This window comes from Acipenser ruthenus, chromosome 2 (assembly GCF_902713425.1).
Source record: "Acipenser ruthenus chromosome 2, fAciRut3.2 maternal haplotype, whole genome shotgun sequence".
In the NCBI taxonomy this organism is placed as follows: Eukaryota; Metazoa; Chordata; class Actinopteri; order Acipenseriformes; family Acipenseridae; genus Acipenser; species Acipenser ruthenus.
The window spans coordinates 111,443,246-111,463,594 of NC_081190.1; the positions used below are offsets into that span (position 1 = coordinate 111,443,246).

The following is a 20,349-nucleotide window of genomic DNA, read 5'->3' on the forward strand; positions in this document are numbered from 1 at the left end:
TAGATCAGCTTTTACTGTGCATGGCTCACAGCTATCACAATGACTGTGGATCCACACATCCTGACTTAGTCTTCTGTGATGAAGAAAAGACTGAAGCCTGAAAACCCCAAATAAACGGTTTCCACTCCATCTGTGCATTCACTAGTTTAGATTGATAACAGCGCTTGAGTGATTATGTCAAGCCCAAATATATGGAAACCAGCTGCACCTTGAATATTACAGTACTTAAGTCTGAACAGTTCGTTTATTGTCTTCAACCCCCCCCCCCCCCCAGGAGCCCCCTCAAGGACTGGGTTTTGCATACCATTCCAGTCCTACTTTAATAACCTCTACACCAGGTACCATGAATCTATAATAACCCTGCTTGTGTTTAACATCAGTAAAATGCAATACAAAATAGGACTACAAATGTTCCTAATCTAGGCCTACAGCTATGGCCAAAAGTTTTGCATCACCCTATAAAATTAACTAATTTTGCTTCATAAACTCAAATGAAACCTGCTGGATAATGTTACATTAACATATTGCATTACATACAGCTTTGTAGTTTTCCATGTACTTAAACTGAATAAAATTGAAAAATGTGACATTTTGAAATCTAACATGAAATACTGTCATTTTGTAGTCTGATTACCTGACGTTAAATAAAATATCTAAATTATGTTCATATAGCTGATTTTTTTCAAATGATGTCTCAATACTAAAATTCTAGGTGATGCAAAACCTTTGGTCATAGCTGTACAGTATTACAAAGGCCTCTTTTTTTTTTTTTTTTTACTTAAATCAATGTTAACAGCTACCTTACCAACATGTCCCAAAGTTATTTTTTGTAAATGGTAAATCAGCCTATCAAATCAATCAAATTTATTTTGTATAGCACCTTTCATGCCAAGGCATCCCAAAGCGCTTTGAAAAAATACAGTAGTCTATAAAAATGCCTTTTAAAAAAATGTAAACCCAGAGTGGAGAACAATTAATTGTGGTGGTGCACTTTACTTGAAAATAATTAGTCATTAGATATTAATTAGCAACACATTTGTTACATTATTAAGCTAGTTAACAGTTCAATTAATATAAAAATATCCAATTTAAATGAAGTGCTACTGTTTCATTACAGCTCGTCAGAACAATAAAACTCATTTGTTTTATTAACAGCAAAATTATTGCTGCCCCCAACACGGCCTTAGCTTAGTGTTGAAGATATTATCACTTTCCCTGTTCCTTAACCACACTGTATATTCACTGAAGTTTAGCGAACAACTTGGTAAGTAAACATGATACATTACCGTATTAATCATACTTAAGACTTTGAGAATGTATGTTTCTGGAAAGCATAAGCCTTTTCAAATACGCTTACAAGCAGTGTATGTGAAGTAATTCTATAACAAGACAAACATTACCGGTTTTCAGCACAATTTCTCTGCATGACATACAGTTTCCATCAGTAGGCAAGAATATCTAGCAGCTTACTGAAAATGTTAAGTAAGTTGACGTAAGTGCATTACCGTGTGGGCAGACACAGATAACACTAGCCTCAAACTGGAAAGTCTTCATAGTTAAAACCTCAATACAGCACTTGGAATATAGTTTTAAACTGAAAAATATGAACGGTTCAATTAATCTTACTCATGTTCTGTATGACCAGCCTACTGCAGCACCCCCCCCCCCCCCCCCCCCATTTCGGATCTGGGTGTTGGTGGAGTTCCACGGGCTGCAACTTGGATGTCAACAATTGTCAACAATTTGTTTACGACCGTCTCGTTTCCACGGTCAAACTTGAACTTCAAGTTTCTGTTCTTCATCAAGCAGGATGTTGTCGTCATAACTGTTTTGGCTAAAGATCTTGTGGACGACTCATGCAAAAAGCTAAGGGTCAGATGAAGAAGGGCTATTTTAACTGCTTGTAGTAACTAACGTTTCCTTAGCAAACCTACAACACTCTGCTTTTGTTTTACATTACCATATTTAAAACGTATTTAAGTTGAAACTGGGACATACAGTATGTAAAGATCCCGCATTGCACTGTATTTTTTTTCTATAAGTAGAAACAAACTGTCCGTTAATGTTACAAAACAAGTACGAAACAATACAAGTGTGTATAAACGTCCTTGGATTCTGTGTTATTAATTTACAGTGTACAACATTTAATATAAAAAATACACAACTTTAAGAGTGGTGTAAACTTTAAACTGGTGGAATAGCAGTTTCTATTATACTGTATATATTGTAACCACATAGGATTTATACAGTTGCAGGACTGGTCTGCGGACCCTGTTGTTTGTTTGTGTGTGCGTGCGTCTGTTTGTTAACAGGGAAGTGGTAAGCTTGCATCAGCTGGGATTGGTGGGTGACGTCCAGGGAGGCAGGGACATGAAAGCATATAGGGAATGTGCTCTATGAACGTGCTGCTGTGAGAGCAAGACTTGTTTTTGGTGTGGTCCACGGAATAATCGTCCCAATAAACCGTGGATTTGAGTACCTGCAAATTGTGTGTGTTTCCTTCCTTTATTTTCCACCGTCGGTTACAATATTAATTTGGCTTGGGGGCAGCAGTGTGGAGTAGTGGTTAGGGCTCTGGACTCTTGACTGGAGGGTCATGGGTTCAATCCCAGGTGGGGGGCACTGTTTTTGTACCCTTGAGCAAGGTACTTTACCTAGACTGCTCCAGTAAAAACCCAACTGTATAAATGGGTAATTGTATGTAAAAATAATGTGATATTTGTAACAATTGTAAGTCGCCCTGGATAAGGGCGTCTGCTAAGAAATAAATAATAATAATAATAATAATAATTGTAAATCATTTTGGGAACAAAAATGCGAATATTCATTACATGGCAAAACACAAAAAGCTGTCTCCTAATTAAGGACCTCGATAATCACATTATAACAGGCAATGTCCTTTCTGATTTTATCTGAAACTTGCGACAGCCAGGCAGCAACAGCAGCAAGTACCAAGTTTCATTGCAAATGCTGTTTGAGTACATACCCTGCCGTTCATACAACTAGCTGGCCGTCAATATGGCAGAGAAATCAGAAGGGAGAGTATGCTGCGTATACAGACTCAGAATGAACCTATTGCTAAGAAGGGAGACAACTAATCTTAGGGTGGTCAAACGTATTTTTAAGATTTAAAAACAGAAAAAAACCTAACAAAGATATCTGAAACAAAAACCTTAAAAGTCTTTTAATACGCAAAAAATCAGCTCATTATTAACCTGGCAGTCCATCTTGGATTTACTGTGCACACTGAACGAACAGATGTCAATAGTTTAAAAAAAAAAAAAAAAAAAAATTATATATATATAACACAACAATTAAAATAAAAAAGTGAATGTGTGCTGCATTGTTTTGTTAAAATAGCAAATCGCTATACAACAATGCCTCTAAAAACACCATCTCTCACTGTAAACCACTTGTCTAAAGTGGAAAGCTGCCTACCCTAGTGGACTGCAATAAAACGCATAGGAGTCATTTAAAAGGGTAACATATGATTCATTTACAACATCTGATCAATATCACCAAACTGCCCCATCAAGTCATTGGAGAAATATATAATGACATTTCCAAAGAATCTGCCAGCTTTCTTTATCTACAAACCGCACTAGATCCAACCAATGTGAGCGATAAAATATCCGGTATAAAAAAAATAAATAAATAAAAAAAATCGGTTCTAATTATAAATTTACATGTGCTGCATTTTGTAATCTGTGCGATTTATTAGACCAAGAAATTTGCCACAGATGGATCTCAAATACCAATTCTGTCCCCTACTGTGAATGAGCACCTGTACATATGCAGGAACAGTTTTAATCCCATAATATTTAAGCCATCTCACACGCCAACATATCCATGTCAGATTTTGTCATTCAATACCCTGGGAGTACAAATGGCAGTTTCATTTGGTGCAAATGGTGATCGCTTTGCCAGTGGAGAGATTGGTGATGGATGGCTTTTAGGAGACAGTGGGCAAGACAATAATAATAATAATAATAATAATAATAATAATAATAATAATAATAATAATAATAATAATAATAATAATAATAATACATTTCATTAACAAGTTGTGTAATGTATAACTTTTTCTAGTTACATTATTGTTTATCTAGACAACAAAAAACCTGTTTACTTACATTGGGTCAAAGGCAGCAGGAAGAGCTTCGCTATCTGCTTTTCTTTTTTTGCTTATTGTAATCCTCTCTCTCAATACCAACAACAACTACTTCAAATATATTAACAATGTTTTCTTCCTCTGAGGTCTTTTTCATCTCCCTTCTTTTCCATTTTAATTTCATTCTGCTCACTAGATCTATCCATTTCTTTCTGCCGTTCTCTGCGTCACCCGTCAGTGTTTACTGCATCCGTGATCATCGGCCACTTTTTTCTTTTCTTTGTGATTAAACTTCCTGACAACTTGCCGAATAGAACAGATTTGAGTTGACCAACCATTTAAATAATTGTATCAATTTATTATTTCGAAAAATGGTCTTTCCTTGGCACACCTGCCATTGTATGTAAATTAGTAATCTGTCACTCGGCTTTAAAGTGAATTACCGTGTTACTGATTTTTCACATTGCAGATAGCCAAAGAGTGGTCACAATGTGTTTTTTATAAAACACTCACAGCGTCCTCACAAGTACGCAACTTATTAAAAACGGGCCCCCTGACTGTTCCCCTCCTCCCCCAAGATCAATTTAACCAACTTCACACAAAAAAAAAACACACCAACATTTTCATATTTAAAAAGGTAGTACTGTAAAAAATAAATTGTGTTTGACTGAAAACACAGGCAAGAAAGGTAATATTTGATCTCATCTAAATTTTCAGTTACGTTCAAGAGAAAATTAGTTTTGCACAAATCTTATTCATTTATTATTATTATTATTATTATTATTATTATTATTATTATTATTATTATTATTATCATCATCTTAACAGACGCCCTTATCCAGGGTGACTTACAATTGTTACAAGAACAATTGTAAGTCGTCCTGGATAAGGGACTGTGTAGCATGTCTTTCACTCTCATTTCTGAGTGATAAGGACCACTGCACCTGTAACTCAAGCAGGACATTTGGAGACTGCTTTTAAGCTACAGAGAAGTGATTGCATTATATACAGAAATGCATAAATTCAAAAAAACTATAAATAAGCATAAAGTTAAATACTAAACGTCCATGGTTTCATAGCGGGTAAGTAAACTATTCATAGACCCTAATGCTTATGCTTACCTGCCGCTTTCTCTTGCAGTACCCTCTTCAAGTGGTGAATGGCCTCATCCACATGAAGCCCGTGGAGATCCAGAACGTTCTGTGGTAACAGCGAGGCGTTGACTCTCTCAAAGATCCTCACAGCAGCACGGTGGTTGGCCTCTTTCATCTGCTGTCCATGAAGATGGCCCTGTGGAAGAGTCAAGACAGGTTTCTTTTTTCTTTTTCTACTGTATTTACATTGGGCATTCACTCTGGCATGCATGCATGCATGCATTCTGGTGCTTTGGGCGAGAATTGGCCACTATCTTCACAATTAACTAGAGCAAATATTTTGTTTTAGTGTTGTTTGTTTTCTTTCATCTCATACAAAAGGCTCTCCTACACCAAGTTTTGACACCACTAAAGGTGGCAGTGCTAAGACAGAAGCTACAATGGAGCAGCACCAAACAGCAGATGGAAACATTGCAAAAACAGGAGGAGTGGCAAACACAGCTTCAGCAGCAAATGTCATTCTAAATGATCTAGACAGCATTCAGAACTGGGCAGACACATGGCAAATGACATTTAATACAGAAAGTGCAAGGTACTGCATGCAGGCAATACAAATGTCCATTATAAATACCATATGGGAGGTACTGAAATTGAAGGAGGAATCTATGAAAAAGACCTAGGAGTTAAATGTCTTCAGGCCAACATCATATAGTGAAAAGTGTTGAATTTAAATCAAGGGAAGTAATATTGCTTCTCTAGAAAGAGTGCAAAGAGCGACCAGAATTATTCTTGGTTTAAAAGGCATATCATATGCAGACAGGCTAAAAGAATTGAATCTATTCAATCTTGAACAAAGAAGACTACGCTGTGATCTGATTCAAGCATTCAGAACAGAAAATAGGAGGCACTTTTTTTTTTTTTCTTTTTTTTTTTTTTTCCACAGAGAATTGTGAGGGTCTGGAACCAACTCCCCAGTAATGTTGTTGAAGCCAACACCCTGGGATCCTTCAAGAAGCTGCTTGATTTGATTCCGGGATCAATAATCTACTAACAACCAAAACGAGCAAAATGGGTCAAATGGCCTCCTCTCGTTTGTAACTTTTCTTATGTTCTTAACCCTTCCACTCCGGTGAACATTCGAACCGTTTGAGGTCTGACTGACATAACGTGACTTTCGGCTTGTGTATCAGGACAAATATCCACCGAAAGTATACCTTTTTAAACAGATGAGTCTGAAGATTATTAAAATGATTCACTCTATGATGAAATATACCCTACGATTACCTAGTTTGAATGTAAAAAAAAAAAAAAAAAAAAAAAGTCTTAATGTACTCAAAAACGCAAAATGTAGTTTAGGGATCTCCTACCTAAAAAATTGTAAACCCTCAGGAACTAGGATCAGAAATAATTTTATTAATACCGTGTCTGGTTTTGATTTTACACCAAATTGCTTGACAGGTGCGTAATGTGAAAAAGTTCTCCATCAGACACATCTGTCAACTCTTTTACATATGCGGTAATCGAAACCCAAGATGCTGAAATGCTGCACCTCATATATTAACTGTAGTGAAATGCATTATGATTGGGCAGTCATCCCTGAAGGTTTATCCTATAACTATTTCACTACAGTTAATATATTTTGAATTTATTTTGGGGTTTATAACATTGTGGACGATTTAGTATGACTGCTGGTAAGCGTGTACTTGTGATCGCCAAATCTCCCGACAGAAAACAAACTCGCTCGTCTAGCTTTCTGTCGATCTAACTTTACTTTCGTTTTGAAAGTATATAAAACCATCCCTGATCGGTTGTTGGAGCCCTTGGAGATGGGCATCTAATGTCACCATTACATCATCGTTCATATATGAACGATTTCTAACAGTGCCGTAGCGGAAGGGTTAAGGAAGTAAAAGCAAAAGTGGAGCCTTTATTGTACCTGCTGTGCGTAATAAGTCGCTACTTCCTTCATGCCTTTGCGATAGGCTTCGGCTGCCTTGCTGAAGCATTCCTGCTGACTACGCCGCTGAATCAAGGCTTCAGTCCTGTAATCATCGTAATCAGGGTCCTCCGTGTCCTGGAACAGCGAGTCTACTGCAGCCGCCTCTGCCTCCTTCGCTCTCTTCTAAAACAAGAACAAAATGCATGTCATGTGTATTCAAATACTTCAGGTACTGGGGCACTGGATAAATATGTATTGCATTTAAAAAAAAAAAAAACACACTGTATTTCATATAATACAATCCTAAAACCTGTATTTCATAGAATACAGGATATTTAAAAGGTTGTTGCAGTACTTCCGAGAAAAAAAAAAATGATGCACTTTCTATACTGCGGTTTATATTATTTCAGGTATTGACATAATACACTTCAGTGCATGATTTACGGGGTTTAGAACATTGCATTTTTCATTCATGTGGAATAGGGGTTTTAATCAATTAAACATTAATCATGCCTGTGCGCACTGATCTACCCACGTGCGATAGCAAAAAGCAGTGCGTGAGAAAGAAATCTAGAAAGATGGCGGAGAGTACTTCATAAGACAATGGCAAACGGGTTACAGGGAGAGATACCCAACATCATGTCATAGCTCAGAACAGTGTTTTTCAGGTTATTAGGGGGGCGCCTAGACCTGACTGGAAAATACATTTTTCTGACTTCCTGGCAACTGTAAAAGCTCCACAGTAAATGACAGACTCAGTGGGTCTCCAGGATGATTGACTCGATCAATTACCCAGGCAGGGATAGTAATTGGTTTAATCTGACCAACCCCATTAAATCTGGCCAACCCCTGTCCACAGAGCTTGTCGTTTCAGACCTACATAGCTCAGCATCTCTATCACACAGCCCTTCTTCATTTGAAAGTGTAGAGGCGGTACGTTTTAATATCAAATACATTTTGTTCATAAAGAAAATAAAAATCTAGGATTTAGATACAGCTTCAGCTGATAAATAGGGAGGGGCTTAGCTTCTAGTTAATTAACAGGATTTGCTGTGTGCAGAATGTAAAAAAATAAGCAAACAAGGGTGCAACATTTTATTAAACAAATCTTTAATACAATCTTAAATAGTTATAATAAAAGTTATAATAAAAAAAATAAGCTGGACAAACATTACAATCACTATTCGTAATTGCGTTATTAAGACTAGTCACAGGTATACTATAATAACATCACTGTAATAATAATAGTAGTAAAATCTGTTTCATTTACAGGGTTTTGCTATGAAAATTAAATAAGCTTTTAAATCCTCCATATCCTTACTTTCTCATTTAAAAGTGGAATGAAGAACGACAAAACGAGAGCACAGTATTTTAATAAGTGACTTGTTTTTTGTATTGGTGTTAATACAATTATGAATAGTGATTGTAATAAGGTGTATCCATCTTATATATATTATAATTTTATTTTACTGTTTATTAGATGGGGGCAGCAGAAAAAAAAAATCTCTGAAGGGGGGTGCAGCGAACCACTGGCTTGGAAGGAAGGAAAAAAAGAATACAACTTGCAAGATTTGCTCTTTGGTGCTTTCCTTTTACAGCAGTATTACTAGTTTCTTACCTGAGTCGCAAGTAAGTTGATTTTTATTTTAAACAATGTATTCTATTAGTTTAAATCTGTACCTGCTATAGCCCAAGTCTTAATTATGACACATTCAGCTAACTAAAATTAAACTAAAATAAAATGGCACTCAATTCAAATAAATTAGCTGTTAGTTTAAAGTTTATACGAAAAAACGTCCCAACAGTATTGGTTGTAGTACCGCTGCTAATTTACAGTAATGCATGACACAGTATTTTATGCATTGTATTAATAAACTTGCTTTTGCTAACTTCATACATGCAAGTAAACATTTTCATTCATTATCAAATTGTTAAAGCTGCCTGTAAAACGTTAGGTGTCATTAATAAATGCTTGCAAAAAATAGCATTAATACCAAATGTTACTTTTATTTGGCTTTCACTACAATTGTATATTATAGCAAAACGGGTTTAATCGATTTCTTTTAATTAATCGATTAATTAATCGTCCAGATGGAGCGATTAATCAATTAAAAGAAAATGCCAAGATTAAAACCCCTGATCTAGAATAAACGTTCGGATCATTTTAAGAACTCACCCTTTCCTTTTGCGGACAGGGAGTCTCGCTGCGATGGACGGAACCTTGGGCTACAACTGTTTTCACAGGTCCTTCGTCAAGTAAAGACTTCAGGAACTGTTCAGTCTGTTCCAGGGAATAGCTTGCAGTGTAAAGAAAGATTTATTAATGGAAATCAGGAAGTTACAAAACGTACACCCCTTTCACAGACTAGTTATGATGCTGTGTGAATTGCCTATACTGTCACAGAGCTGTCATATTTTATGGCGTCTCTGAACCACCTCGCGAGGCACTGAAGAGTCTTAACTCCTGTGTGAAAGGCTATGCCGGCACTGAAGCGCTATAGTGGGCGTGGATTGAAAGTCAATATCCCACGTGACTGTATACCGGACGTCGTCAGTGTTACACACTTTCATTTTTTTCAAATACAATGGCTGATCAAGAACGAGATATAGTAAGTGGAGAAGGAATTGTTAACTTTACAATAGTGGCAGCTGCTAAATAGATGCAGCATTTTGAACTATGCAGTAGTAGTTGGTACAGACCTGCGCAAATCCAGTTCATGTGATTGGGGGACTTCGAGAATGCAGAGGAAACTCAAAGTGATCAACAGACCCAACAGACTGTTATATATAGATATATTATATATCTATATATATATATATATATATATATATATACACAGACGTGCTCAAATTTGTTGGTACCCTTACAGCTCATTGAAATAATGCTTCTTTCCTCCTGAAAAGTGATGAAATTAAAAGCTATTTTATCATGTATACTTGCATGCCTTTGGTATGTCATGGAATAAAGCAAAGAAGCTGTGAAAAGAGATGAATTATTGCTTATTCTACAAAGATATTCTAAAATGGCCTGGACACATTTGTTGGTACCCCTTAGAAAAGATAATAAATAATTGGATTATAGTGATATTTCAAACTAATTAGTTTCTTTAATTTGTATCACACATGTCTCCAATCTTGTAATCAGTCATTCAGCCTATTTAAATGGAGAAAAGTAGTCACTGTGCTGTTTGGTATCATTGTGTGCACCACACTGAACATGGACCAGAGAAAGCAAAGGAGAGAGTTGTCTGAGGAGATCAGAAAGAAAATAATAGACAAGCATGGTAAAGATAAAGGCTACAAGACCATCTCCAAGCAGCTTGATGTTCCTGTGACAACAGTTGCAAATATTATTAAGAAGTTTAAGGTCCATGGAACTGTAGCCAACCTCCCTGGGCGCGGCCGCAAGAGGAAAATCGACCCCAGATTGAACAGAAGGATAGTGCGAATGGTAGAAAAAGAACCAAGGATAACTGCCAAAGAGATTCAAGCTGAACTCCAAGGTGAAGGTACGTCAGTTTCTGATCGCACCATCCGTCGCTTTTTGAGCGAAAGTGGGCTCCATGGAAGAAGACCCAGGAGGACTCCACTTTTGAAAGAAAAACATAAAAAAGCCAGACTGGAATTTGCTAAAATGCATATTGACAAGCCACAATCCTTCTGGGAGAATGTCCTTTGGACAGATGAGTCAAAACTGGAGCTTTCTGGCAAGTCACATCAGCTCTATATTCACAGACGAAAAAATGAAGCTTTCAAAGAAAAGAACACCATACCTACAGTGAAACATGGAGGAGGCTCGGTTATGTTTTGGGGCTGCTTTGCTGCGCATGGCACAGGGTGCCTTGAATCTGTGCAGGGCACAATGAAATCAAGACTATCAAGGCATTCTGGAGCGAAACGTACAGCCCAGTGTCAGAAAGCTCTGTCTCAGTCGCAGGTCATGGGTCCTCCAACAGGATAATGACCCAAAACACACAGCTAAAAGCACCCAAGAATGGATAAGAACAAAACATTGGACTATTCTGAAGTGGCCTTCTATGAGTCCTGATCTGAATCCTATCGAACATCTATGGAAAGAGCTGAAACTTGCAGTCTGGAGAAGGCACCCATCAATCCGGAGACAGCTGGAGCAGTTTGCTCAGGAAGAGTGGGCCAAACTACCTGTTAACAGGTGCAGAAGTCTCATTGAGAGCTACAGAAAACGTTTGATTGCAGTGATTGCCTCTAAAGGTTGTGCAACAAAATATTAGGTTAGCGGTCCCATCATTCTTGCCCATGCCATTTTCATTTGTTTTCTTATTTACAATATTATGTTGAATAAAAAATCAAAAGCAAAGTCTGATTTCTATCAGACTATCAGATCTAAATCAAATCCATATTTGGTGTGACCACCCTTTGCCTTCAAAACAGCATCAATTCTTCTAGGTACACTTGCACAAAGTCAGGGATTTTGTAGGCATATAGTCAGGTGTATGATTAAACAATTATACCAAACAGGTGCTAATGATCATCAATTCAATATGTAGGTTGAAACACAATCATTAACTGAAACAGAAACAGCTGTGTAGGAGGAATAAAACTGGGTGAGGAACAGCCAAACTCAGCTAACAAGGTGAGGTTGCTGAAGACAGTTTACTGTCAAAAGTCAAACACCATGGCAAGACTGAGCACAGCAACAAGACACAAGGTAGTTACACTGCATCAGCAAGGTCTCTCCCAGGCAGAAATTTCAAGGCAGACAGGGGTTTCCAGATGAGCTGTCCAAGCTCATTTGAAGAAGCACAAAGACTTCCCTTCGCAATCTGAAGATGTCCAGCAGTGCCATCAGCTCAGAATTGGCAGAAAACAGTGGGACCCTGGTACACCCATCTACTGTCCAGCGACTCAACTATGCATGAAAACACAGGAACTGGGGTGCAGAAAAATGGCAGCAGGTATTGAAATATTTGGCTGTAGCAGAAGGCAGTTTGTTCGCCGAAGGGCTGGAGAGCGGTACACGAATGAGTGTCTGCAGGCAACAGTGAAGCATGGTGGAGGTTCCTTGCAAGTTTGGGGCTGCATTTCTGCAAATGGAGTTGGGGATTTGGTCAGAATTAATGGTCTCCTCAATGCTGAGAAGTACAGGCAGATACTTATCCATCATGCAATACCATCAGGGAGGCATCTGATTGGCCCCAAATTTATTCTGCCGCATGACAACGACCTCAAACATACAGTGAAAGTCATTAAGAACTATCTTCAGCGTAAAGAAGAACAAGGAGTCCTGGAAGTGATGGTATGGCCCCCACAGAGTCCTGATGTCAACATCATCGAGTCTGTCTGGGATTACATGAAGAGAGAGAAGCAACTGAGGCTGCCTAAATCCACAGTAGAACTGTGGTTAGTTCTCCAAGATGTTTGGGCCAACCTACCTGCCAAGTTCCTTCAAAAACTGTGTGCAAGTGTACCTAGAAGAATTGATGCTGTTTTGAAGGCAAAGGGTGGTCACACCAAATATTGATTTGATGTAGATTTTTCTTCTGTTCACTCACTTTGCATTTTGTTAATTGATAAATATAAACTATTAACATGTCTATTTTTGAAAGCATTCTTACTTTACAGCATTTTTTCACACCTGCCTAAAACTTTTGCACAGTACTGTATATATATATATTTTTTTTTAACACAGCAGGGAGGAGGTTAATCCTCCCTGCCGAAAAAAATTAAAATAACTAAACAAATACAAGTTATTTTAATTTTTTTTTCGGCAGGGAGGATTAACCCCCTCCCCGCTGTGTTACAATATCTATCAACGCATATTTTTTGTAGCTGTTGACAGTATATGCAATAGGTAGAACTTTTTTTTTTTTTTTTTATGGTCGACAAGCCTACAACTTTTAATACACTGCAGTTGGTATCAGACGGCTGAATGAAAATAATATTAATAATGCATCTCCACTTAAATATTTTTTATTTCAATTTTCAGTAGCTTACCCACGTTATTCTGCTTATTTATTTGTTTTGTTTCTGTTGCCATGAAAACGATCTGTTGACTGACAGGTTTGAAAGTTGTACTCACATGATCCCTTTGTCTGTGTTAAAGGGTTATGACAGTTTATACTGGCATATACTGCACAATTTCGTGCTGTGTGAATGGGTATTTTAAATATTTTTTTTAATGTCTCTGAGATGGCATTTTGTGTGTGAAAGTGGTATTAGTAGTAGTAGTAGTAAGCCAGTCGCAAGTTTTTCTTTTATCTTGTTTGAATGTAAATCAATGCATTAACTGGCAGATTACATCACTATTGACACTTCATAACAAATTAAAAAGGCAAGTAATACCCCAAAGACAAATCAATGTGAATGTTTTTCCTTTTTTCTTGGAAACCAAATAAATCAGAAAGGAGGAGGGCTGTACAAATACTTACTTATTATCCCTGAAGATATCCATAAGGAAATGGCGATCAATGCTGGGAAATGTATCAAAAAGCTGTTTCTCTTTTAGCATGGCGGCACCATCTTTTCTACCCAGCACAGGATTCACTTTAGCCTAAAATAGTACAGAAATATCATTACATTTTAAATAACCTTTTTTTTGTTTGTTTTTTTTAAAAACAAGTGCTTAAAATTCTGCAATTATTTTTTCATCGTAGTCTGTGAAACATCATGAAACTCTTTTAAACACGTACACATTAGTCAAGTAAAACATGTCCTTACCTTCTTGTACTGCTCCTGCAAGGCCATCTCCTCTGACATAATGGCCTTGAGTGAGACATGGGGTGCCTGAGCACTCCAGTGATCCATAAACGGCATCCCCTCCGACGACTCCCACTGGCCAAAAGCTCCCTCAGCCCCAGGGACAGAAGTCCCACCCCAGCTGCCTTTCAGTCTGTCAAGCTGGTAATCATTTGATAACAAGGGGTCTGTGGGGGGGGGGAAGCACCACAAACATTTTTCTGTTGCGATTTTACAATACATTCTACAGATATACAGCATGAACAGGAATACCTAACATTGATCGAAATTGCAAATAATGACTGAGACTTGTTAAAAGCAAATGAATAATCCTCACGCCACAGTACAAGAGCAAGAGTTTGAAACATCAAATAAATCACCAGCAGGAAAAGGTAACGTTTGTTTTTTGCCATGTTCAAATCACATTCTCACTCATATCTCATCCCTTGTGAAATATGAAATGTTCAACCAATGCCTTGCCAACACTGGTGCAAAACTAATTCATACAAACACTTTAGCCTTATATACAATACTTTGTGCTCAGCACGTTGTAATTAGCTTGTTTTATGTACAATACTGCAAAACCTTTTTTTTTTTTTTTTATAACATTAAAACAAACATGAGCTCATGTTAGAGGCTGGTACGCTATCTCCTTATTATTTATATTAAATCTCAATGTGGACCATATCAATTCTGACACTCTGAGTACGAGAACTGCCCAATTATTTTTATTTGAGCCCGATTACCAATACATCTTATATTTTAATATGAAAAACAAATACATAAACGCACTTACTTTCTTGAAGTAGCTGGTAAGACAGAACCTCTTGTTTTTGACGCTCCTGGGAAAAAAATAAAAAGTTACCAAAATTGAGAGGCAAAAAATAAATACCTTGATATTGGACAGAAAAAATGAATGCTGCTAAATGTTTACTAGTTTTGGCAATGTTGAAGGCAAATACTATTTGGATCTGATTTTATTATTTTTTGTTTGCCTAACTTTATTAAATCAATTTAATTTGTTCTTGCTTCCCCATACAAACACCACAATTCTACCAACTTGTATGGCTTCCTTCCACTTCTGGTGTATGAGTTTAGCAAGATTCAGGTCTATCTGGACAACACAATCTTCTAGCGACAAAGTACCTTAACAAAAAAAAAAAAAAAAAAAAAAAAAAAAAAAAAGCAGCAGAAGATTAAGGTCAGCACACAAAATTGTACAAGACAATACATCTATACAGTCGTCTCTGCATATAGGAGCACTGCCTAAAACAGGCGTGGGCAGCCCTGGTCCTGCAGGGCCTCTGTCTCCCCTGACTTTTGTTACAAACTGTGTCCTAAATTATTTAATTGGACCAATTATTGGTCTAATTAAGTAATTTAGGGCACAGTTGGAACAAAAACCAGGAAGGACACCGGCCCTCCAGGAACATGGGTTCCCACCCCTGTCCTAAAAGAACACTTTTTAGGGCAGTGGCTCTCAACTCTAAGCCTGGGGACCCACTGTCCTGCTGGTTTTTGTTCCAACCGAGCTCTCAATTACTTAATTGAAACTTTAATTGAACAAATAAGTTGCTTAATTTGACTTTTTAAAATTGATTAGCTTACAAAATGTTTAAAATAAGCAAAAAGCTCTGATTAGTTCCATTAAGGGTTCAAATAAGTAATTGAGAGCTTGGTTGGAAAAAAAACCACCAGGACAGTGGGTCCCCTGACCACTGGTTTAGGGAACAACCTTGTGGTTAAATGGAATTTCCCGATGGTCATGGTCCTGGAGGGCTATTCCACTCATGGTCTTTGTTCCAACCTTGTTCTAAATTGTTTAAGTGAAGCAATTAAACCTCCATACAGACCCTAAAGTGGTCAATTGTCTCATTTCACCTGTAAAACCTGGAGTGGAATGGAACATGAACTTCATTTAAAAGAACACCTTTTTGGCACAGATAGCAATTCATTGCTAACCAATTCAAAACAGGTACAGTACTGTTTTGTAACCGGATAACTCACTCAAATTCAAATGGTTTATTACTTTCATGACGACTCGTCATCATGAAAGTAATGTAGAACTGCTGCTGCATTTTCTAACGTGTGCTGCTGTGTTAACAACCATTGTGTTAATTCATTCTAGTAGGCATAATTACTCTTAGACCTGCTGCTGCATTTTTACAGAATGTAGGGGTGTTTTGTTAATTTAGTTTGCCAGTTAGTTTATCAATGTTAATTTGTCAGTTTATTAGCATACGCTTACCTATTACTTTTCTTACTTATTCTGTTAATGTCATATGCTGAAGCACGTGCGTCATGACATAAGTAATACACATTTGTATTTATTGATTCATATTGAGCCTTGGCATATTGTGTCCAGTGGTCAACTCTGTCTTAGAGAACGCTTCACTTGCTTCCCGAGGGGTGTTCTCTTAGCCAGAGACAATTGGATTATAAAAACTTGGGAACACCCAAGAAAAATTCCAATCAAAAAGGCTTGGACACAGGAAACAAAATGTAAAATGGGTATAAAAGCATGCAATTTGTAGCAAATTGACATCTCTTACCTGGATCAATTCCAACTGGTCCAAAGAGATCGCTGAGTTGAAAAGCCAGTTCTGGAGGTAAACACAGCTCTAAGGATTGGATATTCAAGGATCCTAAAGACTTCTGGCTTGGCTGTTTCGTTGGGCTTTCATCTTTCGGCATTTGTGCAGGTCTTGAAGACAATGTTGAGCTGGCCCGATTCTCTGTGGGGTGCTCCACTACCTCCGTGCTTTCCCCTTCACTTTCTCCAGATGGGCACTCCAATAACAATGACGGGTCCAGACTGCCTGGCCCCTCTCTGGTTTCTGCCATGTCTGAAAGTGCACACTGTGCTTCTGCCTCCAATCTGTCCTTTAATGTTGTGTCTTCGCCGATGATTTGTTTAGACTGCTCAGGCATCAGTTTATTTGTACCGGCCTCCATGGCTGTCCGACAGTCAGAATTCCCTCCCTCTACAGTCAGTTGTGTTGTGCAGTCCTCAAGTCCAACGGAAAAGTCGGTTTTAACAGAACCGCCATCATCAGGTTTCTCAATCCCAACTGCTGGCTGACCTTCTGATAGGACCTCATGGTCATCAAGATTATCTGCCGAACTGGCAGAATGCTCATCTAAAATGTTTATGTTTGAGGACTCCTGGTTAAGAGCGTCCAGAGGTATGTGGGAAACACCTGTGGGTAATTCAACAGTTTCTGTACTTTCCAGACCTGTGCATACAAGCTCATCCTCTTTGTACAGCTGCTCACCGGAATCCAATAACAGATTTGTAGTCCACTCCATATCCTGATTGCATTTTTCATACAAGTCTTGTAATATATCGAAAGAAACAGATTTAAAGTGCTCACTCAGGATCTGTAGATTATTATGTTTGTCATCTGTATCAAATTCAGTTTCTTCTACCTGTGTGCCTTTATCGTGGTCGACTCTATATGGAACTTGCTGAAGCTCAGGTAATACTGTGGAGTCCAAACACTTGGGTTCAAAGTTATTTGCATTCCCAAGAAGTACTTTTACTCCAGATGCATCCATTTTTTGGTTCTCCACCCTCCACAGAAATGCAAAATCTTCAGAAGTGGCCTGTGTTGAAACAAGCGACACCGATTTTGTTACAGTGTCAGGGATAACTTCAAACTGGGGAGTTTTAAGAGATTCATCAAACTGGGGAGTTTTAGGAGATTCATCAAAGGATTTCAGGGAGGGGGGACTGTTGTTTGTAAAAGTAAGGGCCAATTTACACTGCTTGCCTGATCTTCTAATGTGCTTAAACTTTTTGTCTCGACTATGCGGAGGTATACATCTATCTGTGTCTTTTACCACAGACTGATTTGTGCATGTGATCTGTGACTCACTCTGATCTAAAGAGCTTTCCACCCCCCCTACAGAATCATAGCTTTTGTTTGGATCACTTTCACTGATATCAACAACTGTTGTATTTTCCTTGACTACCACTAGTTCTTTTTTTTCTTCTATACTTGGGTGCTCTTCAACATTTTGGATTCTCAGTCTCTGCTGACGTTCCCTTGATGAAGCAGTAGTAGGCCAATCTTCGACAAAGTTTAACAGCTCAGGTCTACAATCCTCCAAGCTGACACTTGTTTCAGAAGACCTACACGGTTCTTCAGTGTCCACATTGCTTTCCAGGTTGAATTTCTCAAGATCTGAACATAATGCAGTTGGTGCTTCACATTTCTCACTATTGGATGCATCTTGTAGAAGGTCTAGAAGTTTCTTGAGTTCTATCCCCATCCTATCTTTTCCATCTTTTCTTTTATCTACATGGCTTTCAGTTTCTTCCCAGGCGCACTGTGATGCCTGTGACCCCCTTGACCTTTGGTTTCTTTGCCCCAGTATCTGTTGTGTAGGCCAGTCTCCAACAAAGCTAAGTAACTCTGGCCTTGTAAAGTTATTCCCAACGCACGCATTGTCATCTTCAGGATTACTCTGATCTGACTTCACAAGAGTTTCATGTGTCTTTAAATCACTTTGGTGATCTTTGTCTTGATTCCCTCGCCTCTGCCGCCTAACTCTCTGGCCGATAGATTCACAGAAAGCTACTGGGACCTCCCTTGCAGCAAATCCCCCTGTGTTGTAAGATAGGTCCTCATTATTTTTACTGTCTATTCCTTTACTACTGACTTCATTCTCTAAATATAATGCTACATCAGAAGAACCTTTGTCTTTTAATTCATCTTCTACAGTTGGGTATTTTGATTGGCCTTCTACCCGTATACTGTCATTACTTAAATAATGAGTATTAGAGCTGCTCCTATATGTGGTATCATCTGTATTGATATTTTCTTTCACTGATGACACATCAGGTAATGATTTCACTTTGAAGTCACTGTTGGCTGGCTGCTGTTTGAAGTGCGGTTCTTCAACAACATCGGGTTTCATTAATGTGTTGCTACCTCTGTATTACAGGAGAGACAGAAGACAGAGTTGTTTAAACATATACTCTTTCTATCGTGCCATCTGAGTACTAACAGAGATACTCCTTGTGTGAGAAAATACTCTGCAAACATAACACCTGTACATACTAGCCATCACAATTAAACTGCCCCATGGTGCCAGTCAGACCCTGTAACCCTGACACAATACTAGTGTAAGTATTCTTCAACCTATACCCTGCTGGTATAAACAGCATTTTTAAGCACCACAGATAGGTGCTGTAAAATGTTATAATACAATCTACCAATGGCTTATCCTGGCATGGTATAGGTTAATCAAACCAGCTCTCAAGCACGGTTAACAAATTACAGTAAGAATGTACAATCATCCCATTTACAGGCAGTAACAATTACTGCAATGGACACCCTCGATAAGTATGTTTATTTAAAAAAAATGAGCCTCTGCTGCTAAAACTATTTCAATATAAATTAAACAAAACAGTTCACTTACTCATCTTGTCCTTCCTGTTCTTGTGAAGGCTGCACATCTTTTCTCTGTTCAGTTGCCTTAGGATTTGTAGAACCCATTATATTTTGCACAGTAACATAACGTTGGTACTGCTCCAACATTCTTTTGATCTTTTCCTTAGGAACGCCATGCTTAGTGTGTCTAGAAAAAGAAACAATTATAACAGGGTTTGACTCGGCAGCACTGTGGAAAGATTAAATGAACAAACTGACCAATTCTCTGCCTGTTCTGTGATAAGATATCCCCCTCTAAAAGTAAAAAGAATATTTTGAGAAATGTTTGCCATCCTTTTGAAGCCATGACAAACCCCACTCCCAATCTCATGATACAAGATACAGGTATAATTCAATTACATCAGCCTGATGACTGGAACCACCTGCAAAAGCTTTACCTTTCCAGCTCCCGTGGTTTGTATTTCCACCATGTGTCTGGCTCACGAAACATCACCTTGTAGTTATACTGGAGGGCCTGCAAAACAGACAGCATATATCCTTCACTTTTGCTGCATTTAAATCTTTAAGGACCGTTTTTGATGAAACTGGCTGCTCGCGCCCCAGGCTGAAATTTGCAGTCAATTGATCTGCAGTTGTTCGCCTGTTTTCCCTTGCACTTAGAATTAATGCACAGATATCATGATCCTGGAGTATGCACTTCTGCCCACTGTTGCCCTTTGCTGATGATGTCTTTCCTTCGGAGTTCCATGCCGACATCACCTTAGACACCGTTGCTTGTGAAACATCAGCAAGTTGAGTTGTCTAGGTCACTGACGCTCCTGCCAAATACGCCCCAACAATCACCCCTCTTTCAAAGTCACTGAGGTCTCCTTTTGCAGCCATGCTAGCCATAATTATAGGCAACCAGGCCTGTCCAGCATTTTTATACATGACCCTGAGCATGCTGGGATGTTATTTGCTTAATTAATGCATGAGCTACACCTGTGTGGAAGCCCTTGCTTTCAATATACTTGGTGTCCCTCATTTACCCAGGTGTTTCCATTTTTTTGTTCACTACCTGTGTGTATATGTATGTATGAGATATATATATAC

At 38.2% G+C, this 20,349-nt stretch overlaps 1 protein-coding gene across 3 annotated transcripts in view; it reads right to left on the minus strand.

The window, feature by feature from the left end:
* The window catches only part of n4bp2 (NEDD4 binding protein 2), a 31,038-nt gene that overhangs the window by 3,523 nt on the left and 7,166 nt on the right, over nt 1–20,349 (minus strand). The window contains exons 5-14 of one of the 3 annotated variants that reach the window (XM_034015002.3): nt 19,695–19,771; nt 19,286–19,444; nt 16,411–18,797; nt 14,919–15,004; nt 14,655–14,700; nt 13,841–14,046; nt 13,552–13,673; nt 9,321–9,441; nt 7,142–7,324; nt 5,233–5,401 (exon numbers count right to left, since the gene is read on the minus strand). In XM_034015002.3, coding sequence (XP_033870893.3) covers nt 5,233–5,401; nt 7,142–7,324; nt 9,321–9,441; nt 13,552–13,673; nt 13,841–14,046; nt 14,655–14,700; nt 14,919–15,004; nt 16,411–18,797; nt 19,286–19,444; nt 19,695–19,771 — 3,556 coding nt within the window. Of the gene's footprint in view, nt 1–5,232; nt 5,402–7,141; nt 7,328–9,320; nt 9,442–13,551; nt 13,674–13,840; nt 14,047–14,654; nt 14,701–14,918; nt 15,005–16,410; nt 18,798–19,285; nt 19,445–19,694; nt 19,772–20,349 lie in introns of those variants that run through there. The other 2 variants (XM_034015001.3, XM_034015005.3) reach the window with 2 other exon arrangements.